Raw genomic sequence first — 25,726 nt, 5'->3', positions numbered from 1 at the left:
GTAATGCTTTAGTAATGCTTTAGTAATATTTTACCAATGCTTTAGTAATGCTTTAGTAATGCTTTAGTAATGCTTTAGTAATGCTTTACCAATGCTTTAGTAACGCTTTAGTAATGCTTTAGTAATGCTTAACTAATGCTTTAGTATTGCTTTAGTAATGCTTTAGTAATGCTTTACCAATGCTTTAGTATTGCTTTAGTAATGCTTTAGTAATATTTTACCAATGCTTTAGTAATGCTTTAGTAATGCTTTGGTTATGCTTTACCAATGCTTTAGTAATGCTTTATTAATGCTTTCCTAATGCTTTAACAGTAATGTTTTAACAATGCTTTAGTATTGCTTTAGTAATGCTTTAGTAATATTTTACCAATGCTTTAGTAATGCTTTAGTAATGCGTTAGTAATGCTTTAGTAATACTTTATCAAAGCTTTAGCAATGCTTTAGTAATGCTTTAGTAATGCTTTACCAATGCTTTAGTAATGCTTTAGTAATGCTTTAGTAATGCTTTACCAATGCTTTAGTAATGCTTTAGTAATGCTTTAGTAATGCTTTGCCAATGCTTTACCAATGCTTTAGTAATGCTTTAGTAATGCTTTAGTAATGCTTTACCAATGCTTTAGTAATGATTTAGTAATGCTTTAGTAATGCTTTAGTAATGCTTTAGTTATGCTTTAGTAATGCTTAACTAATGCTTTAGTAATGCTTTAGTAATGCTTTACCAATGCTTTAGTAACGCTTTAGTAATGCTTTAGTAATGCTTAACTAATGCTTTAGTAATGCTTTACCAATGCTTTAGTATTGCTTTAGTAATGCTTTAGTAATATTTTACCAATGCTTTAGTAATGCTTTAGTAATGCTTTAGTAATGCTTTAGTAATGCTTTGGTTATGCTTTACCAATGCTTTAGTAACGCTTTATTAATGCTTTCCTAATGCTTTAACAGTAATGTTTTAACAATACTTTAGTATTGCTTTAGTAATGCTTTAGTAATGCTTTAGTAATATTTTACCAATGCTTTAGTAATGCTTTAGTAATGCTTTAGTAATGCTTTAGTAATGCTTTACCAATGCTTTAGTAATGCTTTAGTAATGCTTTAGTAATGCTTTACCAATGCTTTAGTATTGCTTTAGTAATGCTTTAGTAATGCTTTACCAATGCTTTAGTATTGCTTTAGTAATGCTTTAGTAATATTTTACCAATGCTTTAGTAATGCTTTAGTAATGCTTTGGTTATGCTTTACCAATGCTTTAGTAATGCTTTATTAATGCTTTCCTAATGCTTTAACAGTAATGTTTTAACAATGCTTTAGTATTGCTTTAGTAATGCTTTAGTAATATTTTACCAATGCTTTAGTAATGCTTTAGTAATGCGTTAGTAATGCTTTAGTAATACTTTATCAAAGCTTTAGCAATGCTTTAGTAATGCTTTAGTAATGCTTTACCAATGCTTTAGTAATGCTTTAGTAATGCTTTAGTAATGCTTTACCAATGCTTTAGTAATGCTTTAGTAATGCTTTAGTAATGCTTTGCCAATGCTTTACCAATGCTTTAGTAATGCTTTAGTAATGCTTTAGTAATGCTTTACCAATGCTTTAGTAATGATTTAGTAATGCTTTAGTAATGCTTTAGTAATGCTTTAGTTATGCTTTAGTAATGCTTAACTAATGCTTTAGTAATGCTTTAGTAATGCTTTACCAATGCTTTAGTAACGCTTTAGTAATGCTTTAGTAATGCTTAACTAATGCTTTAGTAATGCTTTACCAATGCTTTAGTATTGCTTTAGTAATGCTTTAGTAATATTTTACCAATGCTTTAGTAATGCTTTAGTAATGCTTTAGTAATGCTTTAGTAATGCTTTGGTTATGCTTTACCAATGCTTTAGTAACGCTTTATTAATGCTTTCCTAATGCTTTAACAGTAATGTTTTAACAATACTTTAGTATTGCTTTAGTAATGCTTTAGTAATGCTTTAGTAATATTTTACCAATGCTTTAGTAATGCTTAACTAATGCTTTAGTAATGCTTTAGTAATGCTTTACCAATGCTTTAGTAACGCTTTAGTAATGCTTTAGTAATGCTTAACTAATGCTTTAGTAATGCTTTGCCAATGCTTTAGTATTGCTTTAGTAATGCTTTAGTAATATTTTACCAATGCTTTAGTAATGCTTTAGTAATGCTTTGGTTATGCTTTACCAATGCTTTAGTAATGCTTTATTAATGCTTTCCTAATGCTTTAACAGTAATGTTTTAACAATGCTTTAGTATTGCTTTAGTAATGCTTTAGTAATATTTTACCAATGCTTTAGTAATGCTTTAGTAATGCTTTAGTAATGCTTTAGTAATACTTTATCAAAGCTTTAGCAATGCTTTAGTAATGCTTTAGTAATGCTTTACCAATGCTTTAGTAATGCTTTAGTAATGCTTTAGTAATGCTTTACCAATGCTTTAGTAATGCTTTAGTAATGCTTTAGTAATGCTTTGCCAATGCTTTACCAATGCTTTAGTAATGCTTTAGTAATGCTTTACCAATGCTTTAGTAATGATTTAGTAATGCTTTAGTAATGCTTTAGTAATGCTTTAGTTATGCTTTAGTAATGCTTAACTAATGCTTTAGTAATGCTTTAGTAATGCTTTACCAATGCTTTAGTAACGCTTTAGTAATGCTTTAGTAATGCTTAACTAATGCTTTAGTAATGCTTTAGTAATGCTTTAGTAATGCTTTACCAATGCTTTAGTAATGCTTTAGTAATGCTTTAGTAATGCTTTACCAGTGCTTTAGTAATGCTTTAGTTATGCTTTAGTAATGCTTTAGTAATGCTTTAGTTATGCTTTAGTAATGCTTAACTAATGCTTTAGTAATGCTTTAGTAATGCTTTACCAATGCTTTAGTAATGCTTTAGTAATGCTTTACCAATGCTTTAGTAACGCTTTAGTAATGCTTACCAATGCTTTAGTAATGCTTTAGTTATGCTTTAGTAATGCTTTAGTAATGCTTTAGTTATGCTTTAGTAATGCTTAACTAATGCTTTAGTAATGCTTTAGTAATGCTTTAACAGTTATGTTTAAAGTTTACCCACTGAGGTCTAGAAATAAAAATCTTAACCCAAGGTTCTTTAGCTTTTTAAGGGTTTTAATGAACTCTCTTCGGCATTTACTGACATTGACACACCTCTGATCATGCTGAATGAGATGTTCCATTCTAAACCATATTTTTAATGCTCACACACCAGTGGAATCTACTTTGCACTGTCAGAAAGGTTGTTCCAGAAATCCTCTCGAGCTGCAATATTTAAAGTCACCTTAGCCCACACAGTTTTCTTATCCATCTGTTAGCTGTAACATTGATTTATTGATCATCATTATACCCGTCCACGCTTTTCTGAGATCAGACAGGCGCTGCCCTGCACTGTTAGAGAATCTCTTGCTATGATAATTGGATGAAAACAGAGATGCTTTTGTGCTTGTTTTGGTGTCTGAACATGACATTGTGGGTTCGTATTTGTGTGTTTTGTGTGTTTCGTAGATGAGTGCGTGCATGTGTGGGTGTGAGCAGGCATGGGAAAGGGGCAAATATCTGTTTATGTTGGACAGACTGCAGTATTCTATTCTGACTAATAACAGTAAATAAAATTGCCATGTGTGAGGTAAACTACATCAATTTGTTAGGCTGTCTTTATCTTTATGCCATATTATCCACATGTGCAGGTGTGAGTCCTCTCTGTGCTGTAACTCCTTCAGGTGCAGACTGGAGTGATGGGCTGCATCAGTTTTAGAGATGCTCATTGATGAGTGCCCTATAAACAGCCGCTGCCTCCTCCCAGCAGCAGTGGCAGTCTGCTGTTACAGCTCTAACGTGTCTCTGAGCTCCTGCTGGCTAACACTCTCCTCTTGAGTTATTATACAAGTGCTATCACACCCTGATAGCAGAACTACATTGCAGCATTATATACAGCTAAATGCTCCATCCACCTGCAGAAATGGGCCTGGTCATCTCACATTCCTGATACAGGCTGCTGCGGTGGGAGGACAATATTTGACCGTCACCATTATAGAACATACAAATGTCTTTATATGGCAGGGAAATTATTGTAACCTTTGTTCTTCCTGTAAATCTCTTTGATTTAAATGGCATTTTGTCCTTGGAAATTTTAACTATATGAATGAACTGATAAGGGTACGGCTGTGGGGTAAATTTCGTTCACTTGAGAAAGAATCTGTTCTGTTTTCTGATTTAAAGATAATGAAAGATGAATTATCTGTCTCATTTGTGGCTTTAGCCATTCTGGGTGGCAGTCACAGCAGCAGTGATAAACAGTGGTGTCTACTGCCACCTGCTGCCTGTGATAGAGGTGTTTGGATTCAAAGTGCGATTGAACCTTTAAGGTTAGGTTTAGATTAGAAAGATTAGACACACACTTTATTTGAATCGTAATCAAAAAGGAGCCACAATCAGATCATTTCAACTTCAGTTCTATTCTACAGATAAGACATCACCTAGATCAGTGATGCTCAACGTGTGGCTCTTTTATGTCTTAATTTGAAATTTTATTCCCCCAAAAAACCTTAACAAACAGAAACTTTGACCTCAGAAATGATCCATTGCAAGTCACATTAACCAGTCTGTTTCCCACACTTATACAGTTGGCTTTGTCAACTTTTAAATTTGTCTGTCTATTTCTATTGCCTTATTTACAATGTTTTTGCCACTTTTAATCCATTTTTACAGCTTTAACCCCCTTTGTCACTTCTTTTTGCCACTTTTCCCCAGTTTTTGACTCTTTTATCCTGCCTTTTGCTATTTTTGTCACTTTTCATTTTTCAAGCATGTGTTTTAAAAAAAAAAAAAAAAGATAGGTAATTAGTATAACACTATAGTAAATCTTGCGCCAGCTAATTTGATAAATAGATTTAACCATTTAAAACATCCTTATGGTGTGTGCACCAGTATATCCTCATTTCAGAAAAATAAGGAAGAAGTTGACTGGGACTGAGTAGCATTGGAACTCAAGAGTCCACCATTTTTGTTGTAGTCCACCACAGAGGAATTGCACTGCCATTCCATTCTCCTGCCGTCTTCTGTTAAATTTCCTATACCCTCCACACGTTGCACATTCCTCTAGTACAATTGTATATCAACTTAATACTTCTATCCTTCTGTATTACCATTATTTTTATTTTTTTATTTTTTTTTTAGCTTGCAGTATTCCCTTACCCATGTGCACATTTTGCATACCATACTGTTTTATTTCTTTGAATTTCCTGCCCTTGATGTGTGTGTAATGGAAAAGCTGAAACTTGAATTTCCTCAAAGGTCAATATGCAGCTACCCAGTTATCTATCTGAAATACCATTGTAGACAACAACAGAGAAGCAGCAGGTTTAAGAAGTAGCCCATTTTCAGAACTTAACGTTTTCAAGCATCCAAAATGAAGTAAACTGGGTCTGAGTTCAAGGGGACATAGTGCTATCGATAAAAAATAAGTCTAAAATGAAGAAAGCAGGACAGCATTAGTTTTAACTCACGTCTTTCTTCTTCTATCTTTCTATCTTTCTCATAGGTTCTCTTGCATGACTCTACTACCATGGACCACATCATCTGCTGCCTGCTGGTGCTGGGAGCCACAGTGATGATCACTCACGCCTGTCCTAAGTACTGCTCATGCCAGAATCTTTCTGAGTCTCTTGGGACATTATGTCCCTCCAAAGGCCTTCTCTTTGTGCCTCCGGACATTGACCGCAGCACAGTTGAGCTCCGACTAGGAGGCAACTACATCCTTCGTATCACGCAGCAGGACTTCGCCAACATGACAGACCTGGTGGACCTGACCCTCTCCAGGAACACAATCAGCTACATCCAGCCCTTCTCCTTTGGTGACCTGGAGACACTGCGCTCGCTTCATATGGACAACAACCGGTTAACGGAGCTGGGTCCTGATGACCTGCGAGGTTTGGTCAACTTGCAGCACCTCATTGTCAACAACAACCAACTTCGACGTATTCATGACAAGGCCTTCGAGGACCTGGCACCAGCTTTGGAGGATCTGGATCTTTCCTACAATAATCTGATTTCTTTACCCTGGGACTCAGTGCGACAGATGATCAACCTACACCAGCTCAGTCTGGACCACAATCTGTTGGACTTTATTCCAGAAGGCACCTTCACTGATCTGGAAAGACTCGCTCGATTGGACCTTACCTCGAATCGTCTGCAGAAGTTACCCCCCGACCCCATCTTTGCCCGGGCACAGGACTCAATGATCCTGACCACTCCTTATGCTCCTCAGCTGTCTCTCAGCCTGGGTGGGAACCCTCTGCACTGTAACTGTGAGATGCTGTGGCTACGGAGGCTTGAGAGAGATGATGACCTGGAAACTTGTGCCTCCCCTCCTACCCTGAAGGGTCGTTACTTTTGGAATTTAAAAGAGGAGGAGTTTGTCTGTCAGCCTCCACTCATTACCCAGCATACCCACAGAATGCTGGTTCTGGAGGGTCAGACGGCCAACTTAAGATGCGAGGCAACTGGAGACCCTTCTCCTACCATTCACTGGATCTCCCCCGATGATCGGCTACTTCGAAACTCCTCCAGGACGTCGGTGTTCAGTAACGGTACCCTGAGCATCACCATAACCACCTCCAAGGATTATGGCACCTTTACCTGCATCGCCGCTAATGTGGCTGGCGAGTCCACTGCTCCTGTGGAGGTGTCCATTGTCCAACTTCCCCACCTCAGCAATGGAACCGGCCAACCATCAGCTCCAAAGTCCCGTCTCTCTGATATCACAGGGACTACAAGGATCAGCAAGGGGGCTCCCAAGAGCCAACCCGAGAGGATGGTGTCAGTGTCCGAGGTGACAGCTGTTTCAGCACTGGTCACGTGGACGGTGAGCAAGTCGGCTCCCAAAGTGAAGATGTACCAGCTGCAGTACAACTGTTCTGATGACGAAGTCCTCATCTACAGGTAAACAAAAAGTAGGTCACTGGTTGGTAGAATAACTGTTTTTTTTTTTTTCAGATCATTAGCATAGTAGATTTACTAATTAACCCAAGTATGTGATCGAAATGATGTAAATGCCCAGATATTAAAGGACTACTTCAACTGGAAGACTTAGAAATTGTGTACATTCAAAAAGCTGAAGACCCCATGAATTGCCACTCATCCTAGTAGCAGCTAGAGCTTATTTCATGCCCTTTGGATTTGTTTGAAATAAGAAATCAATTTAGCAAATAAAATAACCGGGCGGCCCCGGTTCAAATCCAGCCTGTGGCCCTTTGCCCCATGTCTCTCCCCACTCTCTTCCCTGTCTCCAAGTCTACCCACTGTCCTTCCTCTATCAAATAAAGGCATGAAAAGGCCCAAAAATAAATCTTTAAAAAAAATAAATAAATAAATATCTGGAAAGAGTAGGAGACCTTTCATGTTCATTTTGTTTGAACTTAATGAGAGTTCAGAAATCCATACTTGCAGGGATGATTTTGAAATGGTGTCTAAAAATATGAATAGAACTCTAAATTATTCTGTGAATCTGTGACTCAGTAAATGGAAGCTGTCTAATCTAGTGTCATGTTTAATATTTACATTTTGAGATTGTAAATGCCTTGATGTGATTTAGAGCCATAAAATGCTGGTCTTGACAGCACACACTTGATGATAACTGGACCAAATCTAGAATTTAGCCCCCACCCGGGCAAATCTGGCCCTCAAACTGGCCAGAGATCATCAAAGTGTCGGTGGCCTGAGAAGGCTCTCAGGAGAAAACAAATGCATCAACTGATTTTATGATGCTTAAAGGTTGCAGAATGTTCAAACTCAGTCTGATGTCTCAGTGGAGATTGTTTTCTGTTATAATAATGACAATTTAAAGAAATCCCTTTTCATCTTCTTTCATGTTTATTTTTTCCTTGAGTTCATAAAAGCAATAAAATGAACAGAGCTGTATTTATGTGGCACAGTTATTCTCAGACATCAAGAACCAGGGGGATTTCTCTACTCAGGAGGGGGCTGGAGCTGTCAATCCAACACCTTTTTATATACAATTTTATTAGATAAGGCTTGATTTCAAAAGTCAAAAAGTCCAGAGACTAAAGTGAGACCAGACTGAACTCCAGCTACCTCAGATCATTCAGAAAAGCATTTCTTTTTTCAAAATAAGCTTTTTTGTTGTTGTTTTTTTTAAATAAGCTATTATTTTTTCAGAATAAGCTATTCTTTTTTTTAAAAAAAATAAGTTATTCTTTTTTAAATAAGTTATTCTTTTTTAAATAAGTTATTCTTTTTTTAAGTAAGTTTTTTTTAGTAAGTTATTTTTTTAAATAAGTTATTCTTTTTTTAATTAAGTTGTTCTTTTTTTAAATAAGTTATTCTTTTCAAAACTGCAGGAAAAAAAGCAGCAGCCTGTTACATGCCTGTTATATACCTGTTACATGCCTGTTATATACCTGTTACATATCTTTTGCACATCTGTGACATACCTGTTACATACCTGTTACATATCTGTTACATTCTGTTACACATCTGTTACATACCTGTTACATATCTTTTGCATACCTGTTACACGTATATGTTACATACCTGTTACACATATGTTATATATCTGTTACACATCTATTACACATATGTTATATATCTGTTACATATCTTTACATACCTGTTACATACCTGTAACACATCTTACAGGTATATGTTACATACCTGTTACACATGTTACATTTATGTTACACATCTTTTACACATCTGTTACACATATGTTCATATCTGTTACATACCTTTTACACATCTGTTACACATATATGTTACATACCTGTTACACATCTGTTACACATCTGTTACACACCTGTTACACAGGCTCGCAGGTGAAAATGATTATTGAAGGTTTTTTATGTATGCTGTTTAGACAAACAGTGTTTGTGACATTCATACAGTTACTACACACTTTCAGATCAGCTCTACCTTACACACATCAGCTATCATACAACTACCAAATATCCTTCTCCACAAAAACCCCAAAAGACATAACAATCATCAGTTAGCAGCACTGTGTTCTCATCAGACACCATGTTAAATCTCACTACCGTCCAGGTCATCATTAGCTGATGAACTCAGCTGCAGACGCTGAAACCCAACCATGGTGGTTTATCTGGAGCAGTGGAAGAGAGAGGTAAACGTCCACTGTGAGTAGCTCTGTGCTGTCCTCTTGTTGACAGGTCTGTTGTCCTCCAGGTTTCAGCTCCTGCATAGTTTTCAGTCGTTTTAAACTTCACCAATGACAGATTTTTCTTGACGCCCTCAGTCGACTTTATTGCTGTCTGAATTGATCCTATTATGTGTATAAACCACAGGTGAATACCAGCTAACATATCTGCCCTGTCAACAGATCTCATGAGTGTAGCTTAACAGCAGGCTGAGGATGTTTCTGCCTCTCTGACATTTTAGAACACTTTTGTTGCATTGGCAGTAAACTAACAACTCTGTGACAGCACACTTCATACATCATGAGCGTGATACATTACTCCTAGAGACGTGTTGTCTCTTTTTTAACATCCCATTTATTTAAAATGAGAAGGTTTGGCTTATTTATCAGTCTTTTTCATTTTTTGTGTTTGTGGACCTAACACTGGTTTTAGCAAATGTTCTGAAGGATGTTTGCTGTAATGCCAAAGAGAATGTGAAGTGAAGTCACACTGTGGTGCATGTTGGGTTGTGGGCACCATCTTTAAAGGTGTGTTATTTAAACGATGATCATTTTCAGCTGTCACATTTAACAAGTCAGTTGTCTGTTGTGATTTGTTGGATCTTACCATGAGATGAGCTCTACACCCACAAATGAGGGCCTATGTGTTTATGAGGTTTCGTGATCTTTGTTGACAGGGATGCAAACATACAAGAAAACAAGCCTGATCAGAAAAACACAAAAGCTTCAAGCAATATCAGTCCTGATCTACTTCTGACTGAAATTTCATCTCAAGCCTGGTTGTCTATCATTACTCCAGTCAGATTCCTCGTACACACTTTGTTCTGAACCTGTCTTCCTGGTCAAGGTTAAACTGCTCTTACTGAGCATGTCTGAAGATCCACCTGTGGACGTCTCTGTCCTCATGTTGGTCAACTGCACGACAAGTTTGTTCTGCTGAGCTCTCATTCATTTGGTAAAACTTAACCTTGGCTATTACAGTCAAGAATAGCTGCTGTGCAGAACATGTTTATTAATCATTATTTATCACGATACGCATCATACCATAAGGCTGTGAGAAATATTTACCTGAGCTGTAGGGTTTCATCAAGCAGAAGCCAGTCCAGCACAAGTTCCTCCTCCTTATGATCCATCGATCACAGTGAGACTAAGAGGATGTTTTATATCAAAAGTGTTCACAAGTCCTGCTCCTTTACAGCACAGCTGCAGACTGGGAGCACGTCACATAGGCATGATCAAATCTCAAGAGTGTTACAGCCATGTTCACACCGAGTCAGCAGGGCAAGGGAACATTCAGCATGACCTTGTATGAATCTGTCCAGAGGACTGATTGAAAATCAGTAATAACTGCAGAGTGAAAGAGGAGAAGGCAGGTCTGTTTGTGTGTTTCTACTGGGAGGAAAGAAGTTTTAAACATTACTGAATCTCTCTCTTAATGATATTCAGAGTGAGGAGGGGTCAGTCTCCTCTGTCCTCTCCTGATTATTGTTGCAGCATTGTGAGCTGAGCAGGTCACTCTGCAAATTGCCTTTGGCAGCCTGAAGGAGAGCAAAGTTTTAACTCCTCAACACAGCTTTCCCTGGACCCTGGCTTTATTCTTATGAATTAAATGAAATCAGCTAGAGTAGGACTGAAGCAGGCAGGCTGGAGGATTTCCCTCCCAGTCCCAGGAACTAATTACAAAGGAGCGATGAACTGTAGCAACTCCAAGAAGTTTTTATTCAAAAGAAGCTGCTTCTGGTCTGAGCAGTGGAGATAATTGGAAAAGGCGAAGGCTGGAGTTTGGATGTTTTTGTTCATCTAAAATCTCTGTTGCATTCCATTTAATTAGATTTTTGTAGTGTGAGAGAAACTGAAGAGCCACCAATAAAAAAAGCACCCAAGTTTATCAGAGAAATGACTTTTAAAGCAAAACATGTTTACACCTTAAAAGAGAAAGCCTAGTGTCCATCAAATAGTTCTAGTTTTTCTGAAGAGTTTTTAAGTGAATGAAACACATAAAAGTATTACTGGATCAGCTACATCCAAGCTTCTTCAGACTACGTATTGGTCCAGGTCTGAGCAGGTCCTAACTATAAGCTCCATCAATGAGGAACGTTTAAGGCTACAGTAGACTAACTAAGGACTGGTCCAGGTCTGAGCAGGTCCTAACTATAAGCTCCATCGATGAGGAACATTTCAAGACTACAGTAGACTAACTAAGGACTGGTAAAGGTCTGAGCAGGACCTAAGTATAAGCTCTATCAATGAGGAACATTTCAAGACTACAGTAAAATAAGTATTGGTCCAGGTCTGAGCAGGTCCAAACTACAAGCTCCATCAAAGAGGAAAGATTTAAGACTACAGGAGACTAACTAAGTATTGGTCCAGGTCTGAGCAGGTCCTAAGTATAAGTCCATTAATGAGAAAAATTTTAAGACTACAGTAGACTAACTAAGGACTGGTCCAGGTCTGAGCAGGTCCTAACTACAAGCTCCATTAATGAGAAAAATTTTAAGACTACAGTAGACTAACTAAGGACTGGTCCAGGTCTGAGTAGGTCCTAACTACAAGCTCCATTAATGAGAAAAATTTTAAGACTACAGTAGACTAACTAAGGGCTAGTCCAGGTCTATCCAGGTCCTAACTATGAGCTTCATCAAAGAGGAACGATTTAAGACTCCACTAGACTAACTAAGAACTGGTCCAGGTCTGAGCAGGTCCTAACTATAAGCTCCATTAATGAGGAACGTTTTAAAACTACAGTAGACTAACTAAGAACTGGTCCAGGTCTGAGCAGGTCCTAACTATAAGCTCCATTAATGAGGAACGTTTTAAGACTACAGTAGACTAACTAAGAACTGGTCCAGGTCTGAGCAGGTCCTAACTATAAGCTCCATTAATGAGGAACGTTTTAAAACTACAGTAGACTAACTAAGAACTGGTCCAGGTCTGAGCAGGTCCTAACTATAAGCTCCATTAATGAGGAACGTTTTAAGACTACAGTAGACTGTAGTGATAATAAGTGATAATAAATAAATATTTTCAAATATTATCAGGTTATATGAATATGATTTGATTAAATAAACAGAACATAACTAAATGTGATAATTAAGAAATGATGCTAACCTAGTTTGATCGAGAGTGGATGAATTGATTACAAAGAAAAAAGATAATTTACGGCATAGAATTTTGAATGTAAATTTGGAAGAAAATCGATCTGAATTAATCACTAGTTTTAATGGAACTTTGGAGACACCTTCACCTGAAAAGTCGAAGCAGGATGCCGTGGTAGGAGGACGGCAGGTTCTGGAGTCTGTGGGTTACCATTATTTTCATCTCAGTCAGATTCTTTGTGATGGTTGAGCTCGTTTAGCCACGGCACCAGAATGCATCCCCAGAACAGAGAGTTTGATGAACACAGCAAGATGGATTTTCTCCATGGACTCGGGGAAATCGTCTCGTTAAAAAAAAAAAAAAAAAAAAAAACAGTTCTTAATTTGTCCAATTATTATCAAAATAATGTCTCAGGACGATGACACCGCTTTGATTATGGGATCACTGTGATGAAGTCTGGACATGCAAAGAAAAGAAGAAAAACTGTCTGTTGCAAAAATTAGTGCAAAGGCTATAAAAGATTATAAAATTTGTGCTGGATCAAAATAAAATTCGAGGTTCAATTCATCTATTGAACCTGGCTCAGACTTGAACAAAGAAACGTGTTTCACAGAGAAGAATTTGTTTCAAAGTCTCAAGAAGACTTGGCTCAAACTTGAAGAAAATTAGAAAAACTCTGGAAACTACAGGAAAATTCTAGGACGAAGCTGGAAGAAGACGGAAGTGAACACAGAAGAGGCGAAGACAGAACTCAGAATGTGAAGCAAAACGTGAGTTCTAAATGTCCTCTCTTTAAGGGAGAAGGGAGGAGTCACCATGCGGGTTTCCCCCCCTCTAGGGAGATCAGATATTCCTACACCCATGCTTCATCAATTTAGTAATTTGATAAGATAATGTAGGAACAACATAACTGGTTATAAAATTTTAGAATAATATAACATCAATAAAACTACCACACAACAAACATGAGACAACATAGCAAAGGTGATATAATCACCTTAAGTGTCTAAAAAACAAAGACCATCCTTCCCATGTAACTGTGTGTGTGTGAGAGAGACCGATGCTGGACCACAAGGGGGCAGTGTGGATCATTGGGAGACTTTTAAATTAATGTCCCACATTAATTTTTTGGATAAAATATGGTCCTAGAAAGATAAGAAAAACACCATTGTGTTACAAGTGAGCAAACTCAAAAGAATATAAAAATTTCCTGTTGAAAAACATGCTCTTTAAAGGAGTTATAAGGCTTCCTAGCTCACACAGTCTTGAGTCTGACAGGAAAACTATTTACAGTCCCCATCTGGTTTGTTGTTTAGAGGTGGGAAGGCTGTTAAGATGATAGGTGTCCCTGATTTATGATACACAGTTTGAGGAGCTGTAAAGTTTTACTGCTTTGGTAAGGAAGAGACTTAGGCTAAAAAGGTGATTAGCCAATTGGATATTCTGATTTTAAGGCGGTGAATCTGGTGGTGGGCCTGTCATGTCCAGAAGTGTTAGGTCCAGTGTCATACTGTCTGTGAAACTCTCTTTAGACAGGAAGGGTTCCTAATCAAACGACGGAAGATTGACAGGCATGGGGAAAAAGTCCTCTCCCCCTTGTAGAAGTTCTGAAGTGATCCTCCAGATGTAGATCTTAAGATAGTTTTGTGGGGCAGCAGCAGATTTAAGGCCTCTGATTCCACTATATGTGACCAAAGCTGGTAAAAACTCCTGCAAGTTGTCCAAGGTCATTTTTGAGTTTTTTACACATTATGAAAGCGTAGATTCCAAGCTTTCAAATGGTGTATCATACAACTTAATCTGATCATATTTTACAAAGATATGCTCATTTGAATGTTAACTTCTAGTTCCTGTTTGCTCTGAGAAAACCAGGTTCAAAGTTTCAGGACTTTTCCTACCTTCAGGCAGGCCAGGTAATGGGCGTGAACAATAGAGCCACATTTACATAAAGTCCACCCAAACCAAGCTTCTGAATGGGACTGGTGACGCTCATCAAAATATTCCCATAGGAAATCTGCCTTCATCAAACTTTCACTGTCGAGTGATCCTGAAGTCATCCCAAGTCTGTTGATAATTCTTGCAGCTTCTTCATCATCTCTTACGTGCCGACGGGGGTTGGAGTTTGAGCCATGCGGTGTTTGTTATTGTCCATCTCAATGGGCGAAACTGGGGACAATGGCAGGCTGAGTGGCCAATTATCACCCAGCAGTTTTGCTTTCCCCTCCCCTCAACCTCCCCACAGAAACTACGGAAAGAGGGCATTCTTAAACACAAAATTAAAGCTTTTAAATATCACATTTGTGTTACTTTTTTCATCAAATGAGTAGTTTAAATGTCGGACTTGCATAAAATGAAAAAAACGAAAAATGATATTTTGAAGAAAACGACATTGTATCCATTTTTCTCAACCACCGGAATGCCGACTTGCAGGAACTTTATCTTGCTTCGGTCACATATAACTAACGACTGGTCCAGGGCTAAGCTGGTCCTAACTATAAGCCCCATCAAAGAGGAACATTTAAGACTACAGAAGACTAACTAAAGACTGGTCCCGGTCTGAGCTGGTCCTAATTATAGCAGACTAAAGCCTCATTTCCACCAGGCAGTGCGGGTTGATTGAGTACGGTTCGGTACACTGAACACTGGGAGAGGCTAAAGGCACCACGAGCAGGCCAGCATTTCTGGAGCGCAAGGATCTCAAGGGATATTATGGCACTATGAGCTCTTTGAAATAGCTTGGTGCCTGACCCTCAGGAGCCAATGAAGAGCAGCTACGACAGCAGTGATATGACCTCTTCGCCTGGTTCTGGTCAGTACTCCTGCTGCAGCGCTGTGGACCAGCTGAAGGGTCTTTATTACTGGGACAGCCTGATCAAAGAGAATTACAACAGTCCAACAGAAGCATGGGCATGTTTTTCTGCAGTCATGTAAATAATCTGTATTAAATCCAAACCTCCAGTGGATGAAAAATCATCTTCAGCAGTTCGTTATTGAAGGTCTCCTGGTTCAAAGAAAAAAGGTTTTGAGAGTCCTCATGGCCGTGTTTTGAAGAAGTTGACCCTGACAGAAGCAGACAGAATACTTGGTTGACAAACTTGCTGCTTTGTTGACCCGACCCTCATCGCCCCTGTGGGCATTTGTGTCTCTGAAGCAACATCATTCTGCTCCATCCTCTCCTCCTGACAGACATGAGTCATAATGGATGTGGTCTCTGGAGGCTCTTGTCAGTTAAATGTGAACAGAAATCATGTTCAGGCTGACCTCATCTTCAGTGCATGCACCCCTTTTTGTGTAGGTAAAAGTGTCAGGCGTGCTTGACCTCAGATATCGAAAATATTCAGAGTTTTAACAATGTTGTAAATAGAATGACCACTGAAACGTCACCAGTTAACACGGTCACTTGTTAAAACATAACACCTGCTCTCCTATAGCATTGTCAACAGTGAAGGCTTTAGTTTTAGGATTGTTTTGTTCGACTAAATCTCACACATTTTGTTCACATGAAAAGATTTTTCAATATAAGGACAAATTACTGTTTTCTTTATGATTCTAATTAGGTGGTTAATAACAGTACAAATGTGCTTTAGAAAGTTTTATTTTGAGCGCATTTTATTCAGCTTTTTAATGTCAAATGACACATTTACAGCAGACTGGAGGATTCCCTCTTTAAACAGGGAATGTGCGGTTATTCACCAGACTGTTTGAATTGAAAGTCGATTCTGAATTGAATCTTGACTCAAATCTTGATATACTTCAAAATTCACATCTCTAGACTCCATCACAATGCCTTCATGTACTTGGAGACCCCTCCAGTAGTGGGGCTGCTGCAGGACAGCCCTGATGGAATCTGGACACTGATCCATATTCTTAAGCGCAGTTAGTGTTAGTTAATAAGATCAGCTTTTCACCAGCTAATTAGTTTAGCTTTTTTTCTGGATACAAAGAAACATTATGCACCATGAGCAGTTTGTAATTGTAGGTTTTTCAAAGCTAGATTTATTTCTCTGCTCTGTTTCTCTCAGCTATTGCACCCATGGTCTGCCTGCAGGACTGACCATCATGTCCATGTCAGGAGAATCCTTAGTGTCCATCAGACAGAAGGCATATGTGAGCGTTACAGCATCAGTTCAGCCTGCAGCTGGACTCTTCGCTGCTCGCCTCAGGCATACAGTGGATGTCTTTCCCTAAGAAAACTCCACATCCTGCCGGTTTCTGTTAAAGCAGGAACCCACACACACCTCAGCACAGCTTAATATGAGCTGACATGCTCCCTGGGTTTGTTCTTCCTTTTGACGGCCCCACAGCTCCACATCGATCCTGGACTGGCTAGTGCAGAATATGTTTCACTTTCCGGTTGTTCTGGGGGTATTCTGTTTATTTATGGCTGCTCCACAGCTCAGACATCAGGCGGACCCTTGGCTCACTGCAGTGAGACAGATGGCTCTGAGAGATAAAGCCAATTACTGCTGGCTGTCTGCTCCACAGACCTCCAGAGAGACTTAGCTGTGCACACAAACTCCAGCAAAAGCAAAAAGAAACTGTGTCTGTGGAAACATTACTTAGTAAATAACAGGTACACAAACCGGCCTCACCCTACTGGGTACTGATGGTTTCATTACATTTACTATAGCTGCTTCTGCATCTCTGCCTCTTTATGCACCATCAGCTGTTTTCATGGACGTTTTACAATCTCATTGATTTCATAAATCGTGGTCAATAATTTGGCCTTTTTTACAAAAATATTAATAATTCTTAAATGTCAAAGGGAAAACAGATTTCTACAAAGTAATGTCAATGAAATAAAAATCTGTAAAGTGACTGCATAAATATTCACCCTTTAAAGTGGCTGAGCTAATCCAACAGCGGTCCAGACAGTTGGTGCTACTAGTCTCACAGTTAGTGAAATGGAGATCACTAACTGTGAGAATAATCATCGAAATAAAAAAGAGAAAAAGTCCCTGGTGGTTTTACTTCTGCTACCTTTCCCAGAAAGCCTGCTGAAGAGGCCTCTCTGTGGTTTTCTCACAAAGGTTATTATCCCTAACTAAAACTAAAACCTTCAAATCATTTCAGTTAACTGAAACTCAATAAAAACTCATCTTTAGAAAAATCAAACACCCTCTACACTCTGTAGGCTCTCCAGTGTTAAACAGACTGAGGTTGAAAACATGTTTTGTTCATGTTTTTACAATCAGAGTATTTGTGTTCTAACAACTCTAAATAGTTGTTTTGGTTTTTGGACCAACATAGGTTGGTTTTAGGCATTTAGCCATTTTGCAAATGAAAGCCACCACTCATGGGGCCTCATGCTCCAAGGAGCCTCCACTTATAGTTATTACAAATACTGAGGTTTTTGTCTCAAATGAGCAAGCATGTGGAAAATAATAATAATCATAATAATAACAACTAAGATTCTGATCATCCAACAAAAGTCGCTGAGGAGGATCTGGCCCCATTAGGAAGACCCAAGCCCCTCAAAAAGACCCTTTTTGTCAAGGAAATATAAGTGTGAGACAATGAATCTGTGAACTGCCGGATTAGTGTGGTAATATGGATGCAGTAAAGAAAGATGTTTCAGCTGAAGACCAGATGTGGTATCAATAGTGAGGATATAATGTTTTAGTTTTATTCTTTATACTGATCACAGAGATATGTTTAAGTGCATTGGTTATGTTCCTCTATGAGAAAGTACTGCTGGTAGATTTGGAAATGTCCTGTAAGTGTCTGGCTTTGTTGCCTGATGCTTCAAATATGTTGTTCACTAGCTATGAGTGTGTTCAGATAAATGGGCCTCATGTTGGACTTAGACTGGGACCTCATGTCTAAAAGTGCTGCTGCTGACAGACATGACCCTCTGGCTGAGTTTGTAAAGGGTGAAGGTTTATAAAAGACACTAAACTTTACCTTAAAAATTCCCCTGTCAGAGAACAGAGCAAGCTAAATTTCGGTCTTCACACCTCCTCAGTCTTTAACCTGTGACTCTCTGCTCTCTGGTCTCTCTGTAGGATGATTCCGTCCTCCAGTAAAGCCTTCCTGGTCACTAACCTGGTGTCTGGGACTCGCTATGACCTGTGTGTGCTGGCCGCTTGGGATGACTCAGCCACCACGCTCACCGCAACAAACGTCGTGGGCTGCACCCATTTCTTCACCCAGGATGACTACCCACAATGCCAGTCTCTGCCAAGCCAGCTCCTGGGGGGCACCATGATCCTGGTGGTGGGGGGTATCATCGTGGCCACGCTGCTGGTCTTCATCGTCATCCTCATGGTGCGTTACAAAGCTGCAGACACAGACCCCCCCATAGGGAAGTTGACGAGCGTCAGTGAGATGCACTCCCAGACCAATGGGGGGCGTCTGGGGCAGAATGGACTTCTAATGCCACAGACCCAGCCGCAGCCTCAGCCTGAGGCCAAAGTTAAGGCTAAGGTGACGCTGCAGGATGAGGTGGTGGAGTTTAAGTGCGGGTCACTGCAGAGCAGCCTCACCTCCTCCTCCTCCTCCTCGGGTTCATTGGCAGGGGGGTCATACAGCCCCAACAGTGCCCTTGCAAACATTTGGAGATCAGCTCAGGCAAAGCCCCGTGCCAACCTGGACCACCTCCTTGGGGCATTCACCTCTTTGGACCTACGGGGGGCTCAGGGCAGTGAGCTGGGGGCCTCCAATAGCACCTCGAACACAGGGACAAGGAAACCGCAAACAGACAGGGAGCCTCTGCTGGGCCGGACTCTGGACTCCAGTCTGAGCCGGCTGCTCATGCTCCCCCTGGACTCCAAACCAAGGAGGAGTCAGTCCTTCGACATGGGGGATGTGACGAGTGCTGCCACTCAGTTGAGCAGCAAACCTCGCAGGATCAGCAGCATCTGGACTAAGAGGAGCCTGTCAGTGAACGGCATGCTGCTGCAATGTGAGGAGGAGGGGGACACGGGGGGGAGTAAGGGGACACTGGACAGTGCCGACTGGGTTATGGAGAGCACAGTGTAGAGGATGACGCCATAACACACTGCCTGGACCCACACCAATACACCGCTGCTGCTCTCAGAGACTTGGTCCTGCATGAGGCACACCTGTTCCATCCTCCTGGTTCAGACCTGGAGACTCAGACACGGCCAAATACAGACCTCAGAAATAGGACCTCTGCCCCCACGCTGTAGAGACGGATGAAAATGGCGGATCTGAGGGAGAGCAGTGCTGCCGTATCAGGCAGCAGAAATCTGAGCTCATACCCATTGACTGTTATTATCCTTGTAAATTTAAAGTATGTAATGAAATGAAAGTTTTATATTTTTTATTTTGCTGGTCAAACACAACACTGGTTACTGCCTTGGCAAACACCGAGGCAGTTCTGGGATCACACAAAAAATGATCCGCTCTAAAATCATCCTGGTCACATTCCCATTAACATCCATGCTGGGTGATAAGATTCCAAGTTGACTGCACTTTTATAGCACCAGTTTTCACACTTAGCATTGCCAAAGGTCTCCACTGAGGACCTGAGAGAAGACCTCACATTCCTGCCTCTTATGCAAACAGCAGCTCAAACATCGCTGGTTCCCTTTTGGACTTGAAAGATCTGCAAATGTGTGACAAGGTCCACATAAAGTGGTATTTTGTCAGGATTTAGGACTTTGGCCTCAGGCTCTCAGAGGCTGATGGTCATTGTTTTGTCTTGAACCCAGTTGTCATTTTAATCCAGTCAACACTCTTATTTGCTAAATAGAACTTTACTGTTTCTTTTGGATTTATATTCATGGCAAAACAATAAAGAAAAGCTGTTACTGTCACTGCTAGCCTCTCAGGTCAAAGGTATCCCAGCTGGGTATGTGGAGAGAAGCCATCTGTAATGCAAACAAATAAACATCTGGAACAGCTACAGAATATCAATGATACTCAACCTATCCATACTCAGGAGCCACCATGGCAATAGATATTTTTACAGGAGTCACAACCCAAAAATGGCTCTTCTGTTCCCCAGAAACAATAAAGGATGAATATCAACATGTACAGTGTAGTGAGGAGGGCGATCATTCCTTTTTCTAATACCTAATTGAAAGTTCTTCACAATCTGAGCGCTCATGAATTAACACTTTGTAGAAAGGCATGATGATATAATATCGGACTGGGCAGTAACAAAGTAAACTGTAACCTGGGAATAACACAATAGTCGTGGTAACATGTTGCTTTAATTACAGTCCTGTATTTATAATAAAGGCCTTGAGAGTCCACTTCCGCACACAGTGCCTCTGTCTGTGTTCAAATGCTTTAAAAGTGGTTAAAGAAGTCCTGAAAAGGATGACCGGCTAATATGGCAGATGTGAAGTGTGTGCGTAGGTATAGCGCATTAATTGCCACAGCACAGGGCAGCACTGCGGTATGGTCCTCTCTAGTCAGACCCTTAAACGTGCTCCAGTATGGTCAGAAAGATTCAAACATAAATGTTTCAGTATCAAAAATATAACCTGACACACCAGATGGATGTGTTTCACACATCCATCTGGGAAACCTTTGATACAAAACATTTGGGCAAGGCCTTTAAAAAAAAAAACTCGGAGGGTGATTGGATGAATGTTCTGTCTGTCACATCTTTGCGGGCCAATCAGAGCAACAAAACACATGACGTAGCCGCTAACAAGCTGCGCCTCTACTGACTAGGCTAAACTCCATAGAGAGCTGCATAACCCAAACTATGGCGACTGGAGACATGTCGGTACACGACTTTTGTCGTTTTTGAAAAGAAAACAACTCACTGTTGTTCTTTGTTCTTCTTTTTATGAAGAAATGTCATCAAGTTCTGATAAAACTGGTGCTTTAGCAGCATCCACGCTAATGTCTTTCGCCATAATTGCACCGGCGTCTTGTTGCTGCTTGTTTACGTCACGACTGTGCTGCGCCTGAAAGTACTGCCCCTCGTCGCTGTGCGGGTCCTGTCACTTTCTAACCGGGCCCAAACGGTTCAGATGGGAGCTTCGCAAGATGGATTCACCAGTGAGAAACACAGAAGCAGCGTATCCATCTGCTTTGCAAGGTTAGTGACAGACAGAATGTTGATCCAATCACCCTCTTAGTTTTTCAAAGGCTCTGCCCTTTCCCAAAAGCTTTCTATGAGAGGTTTTCCAGATAGATGTGTGAAACAAATCCATCTGGCGTGTCAGGTTAGGTGCTTTCATCATGTTTGATAAACTGGGGGCTGATTTTCTCTTTCAAAATAAGAGCAAGTTTTTTTCATTTTGACAGGAACAAGACAGAACAAAATGAATGTCAAAATAAAGGTACAGAAGAAGGATTCATATGTTTTCAAAATCAAAATTGTTTTTTTTTAAACTACAAATAAATAATGGCATTAATGATCAGTATCTGAACATAATCCTAATGTGAGAATCATTTTGGCCACACTCGTGCCTCTTGGTTTCTTCCACCCAGCATGGATGTTAGTGTAACCAGGGTCTCAGAGACTTCCCAATGCTGACTGAACCGTGGAGTTTGAATATGAATATAAATATAAGTATAAATATTAATGTAAATGTGATGCTTACAGTTTAAGGTGAAAGATTTATGGGCAAAGCTGTATAAGAACATTTTTACATATTTGAGGGGTTCTGCGCTCTAATCTCTTCATGTTTATGTGACAGATTTTATAAACACTATCTTCTGCTCTGTGAAAAATCATTTCATCACTTCAAAATGCCAAATTAGTCAAATGGGTGCAGCGAGACAGAAAATACCAGACTCCAGGCCTGTTTGCTCATGTAGGGTAGATCTGTTTGCTTCAGAAACAAAATAAATGTTTTTATGGCTGTTAAGATTCAGAATTTACAAAAAACAGCAAAACGAAAGAGGAACTCTTGTTTTTTTACATCAGTCCATAATGCCGAGGTCAGACTACATCATCTCTGTGCCGATCAGTCACCATGAGGTTAAAAACCAGCATCTGCTTCTGTGCGTCACCATGATTAAACATGTCAGACAAACACATCTGTGGAGACAACAACATGGAAATAAATGAAGATGTGTCTCGTTTACCTGGCACAATAGAACACTGCCTAACAACGTGCCAACAGCGTTCTCTTAAGGTGACACTACTTTAGAGGTAACATGACATCAGTGTTAATTTTGGCAGCTATTTTTAGTTTTAGTCTTTAAATGAAATGTGTTTTGGTTTTAGTCACATTTTATTCATTTCTACCCTTTTTCGTTTTAGTCTAGTTTTAGTCCATAAAAGTCCTCACATTTTAGTCTTTACTTTTAGTCCAACCATTTATTTTTTTGTCTAAATCTGGTACCAAATCATGCTAGTGTGTTCTCTGCACCCTGCCAAACCTGGGGTCCCTGCTTTCTATAGCTGAGAGGCAGAATAGATACAAATGCATTGTTATAGACAGATTTACCTCCAGTGGAGAAATATCACAGATTTTGAATGTCTGACGAAAACTACATTACATTTTAGTCTAGTTTTAGTCATCCTGTTGAAAACTAAACTAAGTTTTTGTCAGTTTTGTCATCAAATGTGAGGAATTTTATGGACTAAAACTAGACTAAAACTAAAAAGGGTAGAAATTATTAAAATGTGACTAAAGTAAAATGCATTTCATTTAAAGACTAAAATTAAAAATAGCTGCCAAAATTAACACTGCTGTCAACGAACATTTTTAGTCATAGTTTTTGTTGACAAAATTAACACTGCATGACACTGAAGGCAACAGCTCACACTGTCAGCTCAGATATTTAACCCTAACCTATGATCTGCAGGCTGTTGATCTCATTAAATACGAGATGTGAGAGAAGCAGGTGAAAAAGCTGTGAAATTCAGTTCATGACATTATCAAAAGAATTTTTGAACATTAGTAAACTAAAAATCAAGAAAAGGGGGGCTGACTACATTTTTGATCATTCTTTCAAATTTGGAGTCTGTTTTAAAATGCCTTTTTAAAGATGTCTGTTATGTCATTTCTGAAACACAACATTAATTTTCATATTTTCCTTTAATGTTCTCAGATAACCTTAAAATTCATGCTAAATACTGTATTTCTGGTGATGGGAACTTTTTAATTGGATTTGCCAGCCCCAGGTGTGGTGACAGTCTGCAGGTGTTCATATAGCCGCTAGGCTTCACATAAAGACCCACTACCTTCTGCAGTAAAGTTAAAGACCCTGTGAAGTGATAATAAATCTGTATTTAGGTCAGGTCACTGTGTTATGAACTCCTAAATCAAGTTTCACTTAGACAAAACATCTCTAAGTTTATAAAATTTAGCTTCAAAATTATGAAAAATAAGGCAGTAAATCTGCTCCAGGATGGGGTGGGCGTGTCTGTTGAATGAGCTGAAGCCACGCCCACTCAGGAGAAATAAGATCCTCTCAGATTTAGAAAAAAAAAAAATGTTACAATCTTAATGGAGGGAAGCTCTCATGCTATTAGCCTGTCCCTTGACCTTACCTGTATCTCAACACAGGTGCCTGGCTCTGTGCCAGAGCACCTGAAGAGTTTTAAGCGTTCAAGTCAGGGGAAGGGGTGTCCTAATTCCCCTTTGAATCGAGGGCTAGGGCCAAGGGCCACATAGACCTTGAAATGAGGATTTTTCAGGACCACACTTGAAACCAAGGGGTATGATGAATTTCCCACCATGCACTGCATTCACTTGCAAAATGGCACAATGGACTATGAAGGAGGTGCATAAATGTAAATAATTTTGTCATTTAAAAATTATTTTAGAAAATAAAACAGTTGTGTTTTCCCTTTGGTATTTTCAGTATGTACACGTGTTGGTCAGGATGAGGGACAGAATTGTGGGTCTGTGTGAGCTAGCAGCTAGCCTAGCCTGGACACCACCTTGTCCCACTTCCTCTCACACCACTTGCGGCACCTCCTCTCAGGTATGGATGCCACAGGTGAGGCCAGTGGTGTTGTGGTCAGTCGGAGAAGTCCCAGGTTCCGAAGTCCCTCTGTAACGTCCTGCTCCAGGTTCAGGTGTTTTGCCTTATTCCACAGCTTCATAAGGCACTGACGGCTGTATCTTGTTGCTGACTGTGAACTGCAATATGCACATACTTACATGCGTTTGATGCACGCAAACACGTAAAAAAAACTTTACACATGAGGCGCGGAGAGGAGCTGCTGCTTCCACAAGTGCCACCATCTTGGGGTTAATCTTGGGGTTATTCGATGATTTACAGCATCATTTATTTATTTATTTTTACTCACACAGTAAATCCTACAGCCTGTGTTCACTGATGAATCATGACTCAGTTTCTTTGGCATAATAATTGTAATGGTCAACACTATGATGAATGGCGGAGCCTATGCTTACGTTGGTTACTGAAGTATGTCTGCTATCTCTCGCCAACCGTCACCTTTTGTTAGTGTGTCAGTCATGTGACATCATATAAAGCAGGAATGTTATAGAGCTCAACGAACCCATCACCTCTTCATGGTTCTGTCTTGCAGCTTCAACATTATGTTGGCCTGTGCTCTCATTGTTCCCTGATGTGACAGAACAAACTGTAGAAGGCAGACAAAACTAAAAGAGACTTCAGTGTCCCAGACATGGCCTTGACTGTCATCCACTGTGACATGTTACACACTAGTAAATAAAAAGTTTGATTTTGGAGCCAACAGGTCAGAAAAGCCTACATCTGCTGGACTGGGCTATAAATGAACCTACAACGTGTAGTCTTTCCTCGGCATTAGATTTTTAGTGCCCTCCTTATTCTTTAGTGTTCATGATTCCTACAGGTTTGAAAATGAAAACTAATCATGATTAAAATTAAAGCCTTTTTAATGTAAAGGACGTTTTCTTGACCAACCTGAAGTCGTTTGCTTTGTCGTCATGTGTTGCATGTTTCTGCTGCAGATGACCCCTCAGACAGTTTGTATTCACTCATTGCTCATTGGCTGTCTAAATGATGTTTCTCTGATATGACTGCGTGTGTACAGTGTTTCTGATTAACGGGTATTTTTTGTACTGTTCTCTCTATGGTGTGAATCTGTGCGAACAGAAGAGGAGGAGCTGGTGAGTAGCAGCTGTTCACATTTCTCACCTGGAGCTTATAAATTAAATTGTTTCTGTGGTTTATTTGTGGTTGTTTGTTTCTGAGTTTTTTTTATTTGTTTTTTTGGTACAAAGATGAAACTAAAAATCTCCTGAGACAAATGTGATGTCAAGGTATTTTCTATCAGACAATTGGTGCTAGCAGACTCACAGTTAGTAAAATGAGGATCAGCTGAGAGCAGTGAATGTGTCTCAGTGATTGTAGTATGAAGACATCTGTGTCTGGAAGGTCCAGTCTCTGGTCACAGGATTCCTGGCTACCATTACACCATGAAAACAAAAGAACACCCCAAGCAACTCAGAGAAAAGGTTCTTGAAAAGACTAAGTCAGGGGATGGAGGCAAAAACATTTGGCACTGGAATAACCCAGAGTTCAGTTAAATCCATCATGAAGAAATGAA

The 25,726-nt window shown here is 39.6% G+C and overlaps 1 protein-coding gene across 1 annotated transcript in view; it reads left to right on the top strand.

Annotated features, from left to right (window-relative positions):
- lrfn2b (leucine rich repeat and fibronectin type III domain containing 2b) overlaps nt 1–19,263 on the top strand; it is a 77,887-nt gene extending 58,624 nt beyond the window's left edge. Inside the window, exons 2-3 of the mRNA XM_041805951.1 lie at nt 5,557–6,956; nt 18,288–19,263. Coding sequence (XP_041661885.1) covers nt 5,581–6,956; nt 18,288–19,263 — 2,352 coding nt within the window. The 5' untranslated portion in view covers nt 5,557–5,580. The remainder of the gene's footprint in view (nt 1–5,556; nt 6,957–18,287) is intronic.
- The last annotated feature ends 6,463 nt before the right edge of the window (nt 19,264–25,726 follow it).

This window comes from Cheilinus undulatus, linkage group 14 (genome assembly GCF_018320785.1).
Source record: "Cheilinus undulatus linkage group 14, ASM1832078v1, whole genome shotgun sequence".
NCBI lineage: Eukaryota > Metazoa > Chordata > Actinopteri > Labriformes > Labridae > Cheilinus > Cheilinus undulatus.
Note: the sequence above shows the minus strand (reverse complement) of the source record. Positions and strands in the feature narration are given on the sequence as shown.